This window comes from Canis lupus, chromosome 31, assembly GCF_048164855.1.
Source record: "Canis lupus baileyi chromosome 31, mCanLup2.hap1, whole genome shotgun sequence".
Classification (NCBI taxonomy): domain Eukaryota; kingdom Metazoa; phylum Chordata; class Mammalia; order Carnivora; family Canidae; genus Canis; species Canis lupus.
The window spans coordinates 4,882,095-4,896,926 of record NC_132868.1 but is presented as its reverse complement, the minus strand read 5'-3'; the positions used below and the strand labels follow the sequence as shown (position 1 = coordinate 4,896,926).

The 14,832-nt window shown below is 43.9% G+C and overlaps 1 protein-coding gene across 5 annotated transcripts in view; it reads right to left on the bottom strand.

The window, feature by feature from the left end:
• The window catches only part of CTNND2 (catenin delta 2), a 914,420-nt gene that overhangs the window by 122,829 nt on the left and 776,759 nt on the right, over positions 1–14,832 (bottom strand). For all 5 annotated transcript variants that reach the window (XM_072807315.1, XM_072807318.1, XM_072807317.1 and 2 more), the window contains 2 exons: positions 11,489–11,606; positions 6,158–6,343 (listed from right to left, as the gene is read on the bottom strand). In XM_072807315.1, the coding sequence (XP_072663416.1) occupies positions 6,158–6,343; positions 11,489–11,606 (304 nt within the window). The remainder of the gene's footprint in view (positions 1–6,157; positions 6,344–11,488; positions 11,607–14,832) is intronic.

The window sequence follows — 14,832 nt, the reverse complement described above, 5'->3', positions numbered from 1 at the left end:
TTTTAAACTAGCAAGAAAATTCATTTGTGCACTTTGAGATATTGATCACCATTTAGTGTCAGAGTCTCATTTCTGGGCCAAAAGCAGCCATTCATTGCAGTGGGCAATGTGTGATGCTCGTGGTGAAGTGATAGCAGATATAAAGTCCTGAAAAGTCACAGGAAACCTTTCAGGTGACAGGATTTTGTGACCTCTAATACCATTTATGTGTGTCTTGTGTTAACACCTTCAGAACAAGGCATTTTTTAGTTTGGCATGATCAAAAGTACTGCTTCTCCAGAGGTACTGTGAGACACACCTGTATGCACTTGTTGACATGAGTCCTAGTTCTCAGATGATTATCGTGATACAGAGTGCTTGTTAGGTAGGGTGGTCCTTGCAGATGCAGAATGCTGACTCACATAATAAAATGCAGCACTGCCATGAGAAGCTGGATGAAGGTTTGAACCGAAACCAGAAAGAGGTCTACAGAATACTCTAGGCTCACAGTGGCTCCTGGAGGCAGTCTCATCAAGAAAGAAATGGACGAGGCCGGGACAAGTCACCTACTAGAACATCTACTGGAAAAACCTCCCTAGCAAGGGGTAGAGGCTGCCATGAACCCCAAACTGAGTGTCACTCAGCCTCGCTGGTTCTGGGTGTTGGGCTAGATGTCAGTGACATAAACCAGATCCTCTGTCCTTCCCCGCAGCAGATTCCCTCTTGATGGAAGTCCACTACTGTGCCAGATCGGCACTAGAGGGCAAGTTCAGATAAAACCAGGTGGAAGTAGATTGGAGGATGAAGAACTTTTTCCTTGGAAGAAGTCTTGAAAGGATGGAGGTGATGTTTTATTTGATCTTAATGGATAATTTTCCCAGTAGTAAAAGAAAGGGAAGAGAAGGCCAGACGGAGGAAGAGCAGGACCCAAAGCTCAGAGGCTGGCCGGTGTGACAAAGGATGGGCCAGGAGAGTGTGCAGGGGAAGCCCTTGGAGGTTCTGCCAAGACATGTCCATTATCATGGAAAAAATAAAAGGGCATTACGGGTTTTTTTTGAAGAATCCCGTTACTATTGCTTCTGTGTATGAAATAGCATGGTGATATCCTCAAGGAAACCTCGTGCTGTCCCATGCATTTGGCATCTATGATGTCAGGAAGTGGTGGAAAGAGCAACAGTACTTACTCTCAAGTTGACCACAACTCACTAAACTGTGAAACAAAGATTATCAGGAGACAAGCAGTCTCCACACGAAAATACCAAATCAGAATCATCTCTGAATTCTGATAGGTGTATGTCCTCACCCACGAGAATACACAGATACCCACATGAACTAAAAAATTCACAAGTGATATTCAAGCAGAAAAAGAGAAGTTCTGATTCTAGGGTATCTTGCTTGTTTTTGTTTTTGTTTTATTCTCTCAGCAGTTTCTCTCTACTGTCAAGTTCACACTGAGTGAGTCTTGAAGGCTCAGGTCTGCTCTGGCCAGCAGCCAGCAGTACTCTTGCTCTCAAATCCACTTCTGAGTACCAGGAATCCCAGGATATCATCCCAAGGAACCTTGGCCATATCCCAAATTGAAAAACAAAAGATGCTGATTTCTACAAAAGGTGGAAAAGTAAATACAGCAATTTCATCTACTTGCACTTCCCTGGACCCCAATCTTTGGTCTGTGGCCCCTACCCTGCTGTGCCTAGCGACTGGCACAGAGCCCTTGAAGATAGCGGTGGAGCCCCTGAGAGGTGAGATGTGCCTCTTGGCACATGACGTGCAGGCTGTTTGGTGGGGCAGGGGTAAGGTTCTACCTGAAAAGGGCTAGAGAAACCAGGAATTTCTTGTAATGTGGCACAGAAATTAATAAATTTTCAAAGCCATTTTGGATCGGGATATGATGCCCAGAAATGTTAAAAACTATTTAACTCATAGTCTGATGGTTCCAGTACGATTCGATAGCAACTATTTCTTTCTCTTATTTTTTTAAAGTTTTTATTTGTTTGAGAGAGAGAGAGCACACAAATGTGCAAGTGGGTGGGGGACAGAGAGGGATGAGCAGACACCACACTGAGTGTGGAGCCCGATGCAGGGCTCAATCTCACAATCCTGAGATCACGAACTGAGCTGAGATCAAGAATCAGATGCTTAACCAACTGAGCCACCCAGGTGCCCCAATAGCAACCATTTCTTAAAAGAAGAGCATGAATGAAGCATATCTTTGTATCACATATTTTCCTGAATTAATCCGATTAAGAATCTAAAGGATAAAGTTTCTCTAAGATTTTTATTGTAATTAAATCTGACTTTTACAATATCACAGCATTTTCCTAAGGTATAGAATAACAGTGGCAAAGGTAAGAATCAACATAAATTCCTGAGATACAGCAAGCTCCAGAGGCAATCATTAAACCAATTACTATTTGTATCACTTTGGCTTCTTGCTAAAATCTCTGGCTCCTCTCTTAGGAAATATCTGTTGTGGATTAGACAACCTTTCATTTTACACAGCTCCTTGCATCCCTTTCTCTGGACATCTTAAATTTAAGAGAAGAAAATGAATACCGGTTATAAGCAAGCTGACTTAATCAGCTCATGCTTTCTAAAATATTATTTTCTAAATGGTATTTGAAAAAATTACAAATGTAATGCCTGTATAAAAAGAATCACTATCTTCTGTCTTTGACGTTACTGTACTTTCTCTAGAAACACACACATACATATATACACAAATAAAAATATTAAAAAAATATATTTTATATTTGCATGTGATACACATTTTGCAAAATTGGCCAGGTTTTATCTATATTATATCTACAGCTCTCTATATATACTCCTGTTTTTCTCTTCTTTTTCTTCACTTCACTTGGTATTACATATTCTAATTACTATATGTTCTTTGAAAACTTGACTTTATTAGTAACAGAGACTCCAGGGAATGGATACCTGACCATCTTTAAAACTGTAAACCGGGATCCCTGGGTGGCGTAGCGGTTTGGTGCCAGCCTTTGGCCCAGGGCGTGATCCTAAAGACCTGGGATCGAATCCCACGTCGAGCTCCCGGTGCATGGAGCCTGCTTCTCCCTCTGCCTGTGTCTCTGCCTCTCTCTCTCTCTCTGACTATCATACATAAATAAAAATTTATAAAAAAAATAAATAAAACTGTAAACCTAGAACTTTCTGGAAGCTTCCAGGTGAGTTAAATCAGTCTGCAGTCTCTGAAGGTAACCTGCTGTTCTGGTGTTAGCAAAGACAGGGATGCTTTGTCCTAGCCAGGCCTGTGCACATTTCCATTTCTCACCTTGCTGCAACCTGTTAACCGTGATGAATTAGGGCCTTGGTTCCTCCTCTCACTTTAGACAGCTGGCTTTTAATTCCTTTAGATTATTTGGAATGGCCACCTGCTTTCCCCAAGTGCAAAGCACATTCCTCAGTGTGAAGCACATTCTCCCTGCGGAGACCCCAGGCTGGCGCAAATGCCCATCCTCCCCAGCAGGTGGCACCATCTAGATTCAGTTCTCTCCTGGGGACCACGCCCGGGGGGGGGGGGGGGTGGCAAGAGGATGTGAGATGCTCACCTCCCCATCTCCAGACCTTTCAGCTGTGCCTCTTATTGGTTTTCCATACAAGATGGTTTTTACTCTTGACTGTTTTCACATATACTGAACTTGACAAGACATATGAAATGACTTTCAAACAACCATAATTACTATCTGTTTACATAAAAATTTTTCATAAAATATGTTTGTATTAGAGCACAAAGGTCTTTTACAAAACATCATTGACTGAAACCACGACTTTGAAGTTTCTTTATGAATAACAATATTCTATTGTACTTTAACATGGTTGTTTCAGCAAAACTTTCTTAAAGAAATCCTTTTTGCTTCCTTAAAGAATATCGTTAAGAAAAGGATGGTACAAATGACCCTTATAAATTTTCACTTAGACTTTTGGCAAAAAGATGACAAAATTGAATTAATCTCTGCATCTTACTCAGCTTAGAAAATAGCTCATTGATGTCATAAACCATGGTTCAAAAATACAACATTCTAAGGTGGGAAGTTGCTCATCATAAGGTTCTAAGGAGTTAGCTAATAGCTTGAAAGGAGGGCTGTATTTTGGGGTGAAGTCCATGAATATTCTCTGACTTCTCTGGACCCAATCAATATCTAATCTCACCTGTTACTTGAAAGACTTCAAGCCATGTAAACACACCTTGGCAGAGTTGGAAAAAAGGTTCAGGGTTTGGGGCCAACTCTTACTGATGGGATACCAGTGACAGGTGCAGGGGTCATCAGAAGGATGTACTTCTGAATCCAAACAACAGACTGGAAAGAAAACCTTGAAATCAGAGTGAATTCAAGCTCAGTTCAAAGTTTTGTGTTTTTTAATTCATTTTTTTAAACCAAGGCTAACATGTTAATACAATTTTCCAAATCTGCCTTCTAAAGTTGCCTGGGCCCATCCCGGAGGTTCTGAGTCTATAAGTGGTGGATGAGACCAGGAGATTATGATAACTGGACAGACTGGGAAGCACCAATGCTGTTTTCAATCTTTATTATGCTCGTGCACTTTCTGGGATAAAGCAGTGAAAGGACAGAGCCCTAGGTATACAGTACAGCAGCAGGAAACCATGAGAAGGACCCATTATACCTTTGTTAGGCCATGTTTCGTTTATTTGATATTAAAAAAAGTTCAGAAATCATCATGGTCTGGGTAGTACCGGGTAGGAAATCTGAGGTATCTGACATTATTTGGCATAATGCCTGGCATATAGCCTGCTAGTTAACCACTGCATTCACCTGATAGGAGGTTTTTAAGTGGCTGAATTAAGAAGTATGGCTCAATCCTCATAAAGGCTACTGAAATTTGAGGAGACATTGGACACAGCACTGATCCACAACAGGAGAGAATTCAGGGTTGGGAAGTTCGCCAAGTGGAAGGTCACCATCAAAAGGGTAAGCTGCATGTATCTTTTATATTATAGGTATGTTGATGCTGGAACATACATATCTAGAAGTTGCAGATGCGCCTGGAGTAGACCTCAGGGGCCTCAGACAGCAAGAGAACCAGAATCTAAAAAATACTAACATCGATACAGTCAAGTAAAATTCAGGAATTATTAAGAGTGCATTCCCCGGAATCCTTACTTCAAACAAAAGAGCTTCTATAATCCTTACTTGAAACAGAATGTTTTTGAAAATACTTTTTAAAATGATGTGAACAGATACTTTTTCATATTTATCTTGAATTAAAACCTGCTAAGAGAGAATTGTATGTTCCGCCCTGCTTGCTTAGTTGTTCACTCTTGAAGATAGTCAGATCTTGGGTCTGTATGACCCTAGCGTTGGGATATGACCACAGTGTCCAAGGAAGACTGGACGCATGACCACACCGCCCAGACCACAGTGAGATGGGACAACCTCAGTAGCAGGGGTTTCAGGCCAGCAACTACCACTTGCACTACTACCTTATGTGGGGGGCAATGGGTGAGGGGTGGAGGCTGTCTTAATTCCACCAAGGCCAAGAGTGGTTGCCTATTGGCCTTTACCTCACTGCAGGCAGCCTCCGTACAGCTGCTTGAGGTAAAGTCCATCTATTCTGAAGAGACCTCTCCAGCTGGACAGCTTTCTGAATTTATCAGAATGGTTCGTGCAGGCTAAGCTCCTAATGCATCCTGTTGGAGCACTGTGAACCTGAGCCACCAGCCCCCTATTTCTAATAAAGGCAAAAGTACATACCAAAAGGTTTCAAAACATGCAGTAAACTATGTGTTGGGTTTTCGTGCACTTCTGTTCTGCTTCCCTTCCTATACCACACCTATGGTGCATCTGCACCACCTGCAAGGCACCCCGCCTCTCCCTGGCAAGGACCTCCATCAATGTGCAGATGAACACACAGAAGAGTCATTGGCCAGGACAGACTCTACAAGCTGGGACCTCAGAGCCTGCCTGGGACTCACGAGACTCTCTTTTTCAAAAGTCCTATCTGGGCTGGCCTGCAGGACCTGGGGGGAGCCGTTTGAAGCTCTGAGCTGTGAAAGCCCCATAGGAAAATTCTGTGGATGTGTTCGTGATTGTGTCACACATTGCAAGTGCAGAGCCCCACAGCTATATATGCAGAAGAAATGTGAACGTTGTAATTAGGGACGGGCTAAGTGCGTGCAGCTGCAAGTTGCCTGTATTACCTGATCTTGGGATTTCTTTTTCTTTTTCTTCTTGCCCCAGCACCCAGAACTCTCCGCGTCTTTGCCATTGGCCTCACCGCAGAGCAGCCCGTCTAGCTCATCCGTGCCCATGTGCTGTCCCTGAGACGTTTCTGCTGCCAGCCGGTACGACAGGTTCCTTAAAATGCACACACAGTTTTCAACGGTCTGGAGAACCAAAAACAAAAAACAAAACAAAACAAAATAAAACAAAAACAAAAACAAAAACCAAACCAAACCAAAACAAAACAAAAAAACAAAAAAGGGGAAAGGAAACAAAGAGGAATGAATAAAAACCAACCGGCACTCCTTCACTCAGGAAAGCAGTAATTCCCACACCTGATTCCTTCTGGATACCTTTGGCTGCTGGTTCCTTAAGGCTCCCTTGACAGCCGCGGTGGAAAGAATTGAGAGAAACCCGAGATGGTCTTAATATCTTTCCTTATCCACAGTAGTTACTTGTATAAACACTGTCATTGTCAACAGAAGTTCACTTGTGGGAAGAGAGTCCACAACCACAAGAGGTTCCAAGTGTGGCTCATGCACACACCACCCCCACCTGGGGACTGGGGCTCACAGTCACCAAGAGTGTGGCTACTCACATTTCCATCAGCTCTGGGAAGGAAACACTGGTATTTCCCACCCATCGGGCCACTTACTGGGAGTAAAATGAGGTGAGAGATACATATAAAGTTGGGGGGGGGGTGTCCCAGGCAGCCCGAGTGCCGGGATCACTTGGGGACATAGTTTCCATTCTGTTGACTTGATTTGATGGCTGGTGCTTCTGTTTTCGTAGCGTGGGGGTGAAACAGTGCTTCAGGACACACTGTGTGCAGCTGGATACCTGGAGAGTCCTTGGTGTGTGTCTGTTGGTTGTGTGACTCAGACAGTACCCCCAACATCTCCGCAACTCAACTGCTTCCTCTGGAAGATGGTCATGACAGCACTCATGTATTAATCTCTGTAAGCTGTGACTCGGCTCAGTTAGGTTATGTGGCCAGGGGGAATGGAGGCTGCAGACCTTTAGTCAGGTAACCCACTGGGTTACCCTAGTGGGCCCACGTACCCCTGAGGGTCCTAGAAGTGAGAGAGGGTGGCACGAGAAGTGGTGTGACCTCTCACTGCTGGCTTAGAAGACGGAAGAAGGTGCCACAAGCTAAAGTTTTGTGGGCACCTCCAACCAATTCTCTCCTGAGCTTCCAGGAGGAATGCAGCCCTGGAGACACACTGATTTTAGCCCAACAAGACCCGTTTGGGACTCCTGACCTGTAAAACAGTAACAGGATAAATCTGTGTGGTTTTAAGTTACCGTGTTTGTGGCAATTTGTTATGGCAGCAATGGAAAACCAACCCCGCGCGTGTGTACTGAGCAGTGTCTGGTCCACAGTGAGCACCGTACGAGCCTTCACACCGTGAGCAGTGGTGCAGACGGCACGGCCTGCCAGTCCAGAGCATCAGACCCCGAGCCAGCCAGTCTAGGTTTCGGTCCTGCTTTGCCATTTCGTGAGCTATATATGACCTTGGGCAAAGTGCTTAATCTCTGTGTGCTTCCACTTCCTCCCATGACTCTTCCTCTGGAATATCATCACATTGAGACCAGGTTTCATACATGAATTTCAGATCAACCTTTTGACCTTTGCTTTGCATTTGATGAACAGTGGGAAGAGGAAAAATAACACTCAATTAAAAAAAAAAAAACACCCAAAACGATGATGGGGAAAACCTGTGCTAAGTTTTATTTTTAAAAGCCTGCCACTTTGGCCCTGGCTGCCCAGGCACCTGCTGTGTGCACCAGCATTTGAGCCAGGGAACATGGTTCCATTCCACAGATGAAGGGGATGAGACCTGAAGCTGGTGGGGATGCCCAGCAGACCGGGCCACTTCTCTCTGGTCCTGGGCCAGACCTGCGAGGGGCAGGGCCCCACCATTCCCCTCCCAAGTGGGAATCTGGGAAAACCTGCGCACGTGTCCTTAACTGGGGGCATGACAATCAACCAGGAAAAATGGTTTTCTGGGTCTATCTCTGGAGCCTTTGCCATTCCAGACCTTTCTTGTCAGCTTTTCAAGGTTTCATGGCTGCTAATCCCACAGGCTTTGAGTCAACTTGATTTCCTATTTCAAGCATCCTCTCTGCATCAAAAAAGGAACAGGCATGAAAGCAGGTAAACACAGGACGATGCATGAAAGAGAGAAAGTCTCTCCCTGAAAGGGAAATGTTATGGCATAAGTCAGAACGATTTTTAAATCAGCTCAAACTGATTTTTCTTACATCAAAGGCCTGGGAGAATCAACTTCTTTCTCATCCTGCTGTTCATCTTCCCTGGGGGCATCTCCGTGCCTCTGTTTAACAAATGACTGCTGGGGAACACATCCACAGCAGTTTCCAGAAATGCTTTATAATCTACCTGTGGCTGGGGGATGTTCTGGGAGAAGGTAGGGGTGGGGGGATAGAGCAGGGTTGGCGGAGGAGGGGGTGCAGAGGGAAGGAGGGGTGGCCCAGGGTCCAGGGACTGACCTCATCTCTCTAGCTCAGCGTGGTGTGGGAGGGTCACCCATTCAGGCCCTTCCCTTGAAGGAAGTGGGAAAGAGGGTAGGAAAAAAAAAAAGGCTGCTACTGCTCTTCTTTGGGACGCCACCAGGAGGCATGTGGCAGCTGGTGGCTCTGCTTTTGACATCCATTGCTGTCAACGGCGCTTTTAGCAGTTCCTCTTGGCCACCAGGGTCATTTTGACTCTTTATTTTCTATTAGAAAGGGCTAATTTGGAAGTTGTCTGTAGGCTGCTCTACCATATGTTACCCATTCAACAAACTGTCCCAATTACAGGAGCTGAGCTGAGAGCTTGCATGGATTCCAGGCTCTTTTATTCACTAACTTTGCTGGTCTTAAAGAGAATGTGGACCCATTCCCCCTCTATCTTGTCCTTGGGAGAGCTCAGAGGTGACCACGCAGAGGGCCACGTGGGACACTGTGGGACAATAATACATTAAAGCTCATGGCACATTCTGGCCGGCCAAGCACTGCTAAGTAACCCTTGGCGTCTGATCCTTTCAGAAGCTCTGACCGTCCTCCCAGTCCTGAAGTTGGGGTATTCAGGTATAGTCCTTAGTGAGCAGGAGGTTGAGGTGGCACATCTACCCAAGCGTGGTGCCCTTGCTGCTTCATCAGAAATAGCCACGTCTTCTGATTGCTGCCCTCAACACTTCCATTGATTCCAGGTTCCTCTTCTGAATAAAATGTGGACATCCCCCCCCCCCCCCAGGGGGGACCACCTAGGGGTTTCAGGAATCTAGCCACCGGCCACATCAGGAAGAAAGTGTGGGGCCTCACAGCACTTTGTTTTGGGGCTATCCTGCTAATGGCTACCTTCCTACCAGTGTTGACATGGGCACTTGGCCAAGGCAAGAGGCTGTGGACTCTTATTTTCTTTTCAACTGTAAGGCCCAGACAGTATAAAGCTCTTTTTGTATCCATTATAGTAGGAGGCTTAGTGCCCGGATGTTGTAGTCCTTACTGTTCTGAATGCTGAGATCCTCGCACCACAGGCTCCGTGAATTACCTCCAGCAGCTCTTTTAAAAATCGATCATCCGTTGTATTAACAGACATCTATAAATACTCAAGATATCTTGACTGATCATTGTTGTAGGGACTTATTTTCCTATCAATGATATTAAAAGTTCTAAAATGGCCATTAAGGGTGTTTACATGAGGGGTTGATTAAATCTTTAGCACATCATAGTGCCTTCGAAATTGGTAACACTTGCAGAGTAAACTAATGATGCCTGTGTAACTCAGTGGTGGTGATGAGATGATAAACCACGTTTATAGCCGCAGCAAACTAATACTCAAGAGGGCTGGAGTTCCAGAAGGTATCACACATCTACAACTATGGGGAGAAGGGCTTGGGTATGAGCAATTGTCTCAGTTTCTTAGCTGTTCCACTGTGTAGTCAAGGTGGAGAACTGTTACGTCATTCTCCATGCCAGCTGATAGCTAAGAGGAAAAAAGCAGTCTTACTTGTTCTTCATCTGATTTTACAACTAAATAACATTTCATCGGATTCCTCAGAGCTGTCTCTCTAATCTACTATGGTGGGTTCTCAGTATAGGACACACATCAAATCACCCGATAAACTTTTAAAGGAACACAAATCTGAGACCAGAGATGGACATTCAGAGTCCAAGGGCTGTGATGAGATCCGGGCACATGGCCGTGGTTTACAACCAGGACCAATTCTGCTCCCTTGGGCGACACTGGGCAATGTTTGGGGACATTTTTGTTTGTCACAACCGGGAAGGGAGATGCTATTGGTATGTAGTGGGGAGAGCCCAGGGATGCTGCCCGACATCTACAATGCACAGGACGTCCCCCCAGCACAGAATAACTTGGCCCAAAATGTCAGTCATGTGGCTTTGGAGAAATTCTCATTAAGATCTCATGTTTATCACATGGGTCACTTAAAAAGCATCAGTAAAGTCTGTGTTTATATCGGGATATTATTACTTGACAACTTTACATTTAGACTGAATCAAAACTAATCAAGAAACAAATTAAGGCAAAACAAAATACCTCCACCACTGGCAAAGCTCACCCAATTCTATTCTGGTTTGTGAACTCAGACACTGACTGGACTCTGAGGATTAACGTATGGCCAGTCCTGTTTATTCAGATTTGGACAGAGGTTCTTCAGTCTTCATAAGACATTTTTTTTAAAGATTTTATTTATTCATGAGAGGCAGAGAGAGAGAGAGAGAGAGAGAGAGGCAGAGACACAGGCAGAGGGAGAAGCAGGCTCCATGCACCGGGAGCCTGACGTGGGATTCGATCCCGGGTCTCCAGTATCGCACCCTGGGCCAAAGGCAGGTGCCAAACCGCTGAGCCACCCAGGGATCCCCATAAGACATTTTTAAAATGGCATTTGCTACAATTAACATTTGAAAAAAATTAATGTGCAAGAATATAGAATTATTCAAAGCTCAGGTAGTTTTAATATTTCTCTTTCTTTTGAAAGCATATTTTATAAACTAAGGCTGGAAACTTGTGGGTAATGTGGTATGTAAAAGTTTATACACTCATCTGGTCTGAGTAACTTAAAACAATCCACATTTTAATTATTAATCGAGACTTAGGTGTCTAGTTCTAGGCTAGGATTAGAAATGCATCTAGAAAATGTTGGATTCCTATGGGGAGACAAGAGATATTGCAGAGTGAAGGTATTAAGCAAAGCATTAGCTCTCTGCTGCTGTTAGCCATTGCTTAGTCCCCTGGGCATCTTTATTCACTGAGATGTTTAATCTATGCAAACACAACCAACCTTGCTATCGATCTCACTGCTCCCCAGCGCGGACTGGATCACGTAGAGCAGAGCATCTGTGAGCCCGTCACATTCCCGCATCCTCCTGCGAGCCTCCTCTCCGGCTGAACTAACATTCCTGCAAAGCAAAACAGTGGTGCATCAGCTACCTCCGTGGTGGTCCCCACAAAAACCTTCTTCTGAGCCTGCTTCCAGAACGTTTACCAAGAACACAGTTTGACCAAGTAGGGATGGCTTCACCAAATGCATCCCAGAACCAGCTGGGCCACAGGTATTTGCCATACAACTTGCGAAACAGAGATAGAGATTTCCAAACGTGTGATCTGTGGAGGTCCGCCGGGGATGGAGACTCCCAGAAAGTCTTCGAGGTTTGCTTCCTTGACAGTTGAAGAGGGAACCAGAAGCTTCGAGAAATTTGAAAGAATGTTTTTCAGAGACAGAGCTTCCAACTTACTGAAATATTTTAGTGATCTAATTCCACCTGCCTCAAAAATATGCCTATCTTGGTCCCACCAGAAGTAAACTTCTGGAAATTTATTCTCAGAACATAGGGAAGGGTTTCTGTGAAAATGTAGTCATTGGGGTGCCCATGGCACCTTTTATGGGCAGGAGTGGCTCAAGCTCCTTCTTGTACCAGCGCATGCTGAACTTAAGCCAACGGCAGGGGATGCCTCTCCTCAGGGGACATGGAGCTGGGAAGCAGAGACCTTCTACCCCTACAGAAGACATAAGACAAGCCTAGTCAAGGGTGAATCTTTGGGGTTCCTTTAGTGACCCCATCACTTGAGAGTATGTTTTTTCTCTCCTACCAAGGGTTAGGATTTGGTTCAGGTAAAGAACTTGTACAGCAACTCATGGAAGATACAGCCTGTTGGAGGGATGCTGGAAGTGAGTGAAGAGAAGGTATAAGGGGCTGAAGGATTTTAGAGACCATGAGGAAGAGTGATCTCTCGAGAATGATCTCGGTAGGACAATGGCTCTCATGCTTGGCTAGTAGCAGAATCATCTGGAGGAGATTGCTCAGTCCCATTTTGGGCTCTTGGGCGGAGTTGGGTAACTTCATAATCGATGTTGCTGAAGTTGAGAACTACCACTCTGATTCTGGCTCTAGGGAGAGGGTTCGGTCGGGGAGGGCAGCACTCTGGGCTGACTGCTAGGCGCTACCACATGGCAAACCCAAGAATCTGTGGCCCTGGGCAGAGGCTGCGGGAGACACTGGATAGACCGAGTCTCGCGCCCACACTGCAATTGGCACAGGTAGTCCCATTTCATTTTCAAAATGTCCTCCAAGGTTACATTTCATTCTATTTTACAGATGAGGACATTGAGGCGCAGAGGCTGCCCATGGCCACCAAGGCAGTGAGTAGAGCAGCTGGAACAGAACCAGGTCTCTGAACGAGAGGAAAGCAAGGCCTTCAGGCTTGATGTGCAATACAGACACACCACTATTTTTTAGGAATTAAAGTAGGCCTAACACTAAAATGTTACAGAACCTAAATGTTCTCTTCGATTATCTAGAAGGTTCTGTAGGATGTGTTTACATAGGATCTCTCTGCATTTTAATGTAAGATTGGGAAAGGTTATTCAATTCAAATTAGTATTTTGGCATTTGCCGATCTTAAAATATAAACAAAATTTCTCAGTTCCTTAGATAATATAACTGGGCAAATATTGACGGGTATTTTTATATAAAGTGCTATGACTCCCCCTTGGGGTGACTGACCCTCATTTCTGACAGGATCTTGGGAGGGAGGAAGAACCAGCTTTCTGCAGGAAGTAGCTGTGAGAGCTGTGCCGGTCTTATTCTAAACTGGAAGGACTGCCTTTGTGAGGGAGCATTTTTAGACCATTCCTCCTTGAAACGATTTTCACCAGGTCGAGCTTTGAGGCAGTTAGAGTAATAGGCTTCTCAAAAATTCCAATCATATCGCTTTGGCCAGAAGAATGCTGGATGGCAATGTCTGCCTGTATGTTTTAAATCTTGCCTCTATACTTTGAAGAGGTCATATTTCCAAAGACAAAATAAGGAATAGCTATTCTTTAGAAATCATCTAATAATCTTGATTGAATTGTCAGTTTACATGTTATTTGGTAATTTCTGCTTAGGTTAAGATCTACGATCTTTTTATCTAATTGATAAAAAATGAAGTAATTTATTTTTATTTCTTACAATTAAAAGGTATAAAATCTCTACAGTCTCTTTTGTTCCAATGTAACTCGTTAAACTGCCTTAGAGGTAGCTCTGTACACCCTAGTCTGAAATCCTCTGCCCTCCTCCCTGGCTGATGAATGTTCAGTCTTTTTCTTGAGTAGCTTTATAATGAGGATGCATTCTGATTCACAAATACACTTCAAAGTGATCAGTCTATTTTCATTGGTAATCAATGAATGAGCAGGGCAACCATGAAAAAGACCAGGAATTAACAACTTTGTCAACATTACAAGTTGTGAATATTAATCTAAGCAGTATTCTTTACTCTGTTTGATTGTAGTCTAGTTTCCTCCAAAATTAAAGTTATTAACTGGCTGCTATATTACAAAGTGCAAGATATTGAGGGATGCCCAACTGGTTCAGTGGATAGAGCATGCAACTCAATCTTGGGAGTTGTGAGTTCAAGCCCCACATTGGGTAAAGGATTACTTAAAAATAAAATCTTTTAAACATGTGTAAGATACTGAGAGACAAGAAAGACTAATAAGTTAAGGTCCCTGTAGAGAAGGAGAAATGAATGGGACACACACACCTATACACATATATGCATGTAAATACACACATACACACACCCCTATGATACAGAGTGGAAGAAGGAGTTATCATAGCATCTGCAGGTATGATGATACCCAATATATATTTTTAAACAGACTGAGATGTGCAGAAGTCTCTTAAACAATGGATAATGGTGTTCTCCAAATCTTTGGGGTTGGGTTCACTTTTAAGCAACTCCTCCTGAATGAGGAAGTATATCAGAAGAGTACCCTGGGTTTTTCACTCTGGAGGAGACAGAGTGTCCTCTTTCTTCTTGTCCCCCACAAGACAAAATCTACTATATTATTCATGCTTTACTATTTAAAAATAAAAAAACCAACAACTGTGTGTTTTGGTCACTATAACAATTAATTGAATTTACAGTCTAAGTAAGTGACAATGAACCAGTGTTCAGCCTACAAAGTCCCTCTCTCCTGTTACACTTAAAACCATCTTCTGCTCATGTTGACAGAGGTGATTTTCATGTCTGACAAGAAACTGGTGCAGCAAAATTTTATGCCTAAACATAACATTAAAGCAAATACTTACAGAGTATTTGTATAAAGCACAGAAGACGGTACAATAGCTCTGCCTTAGA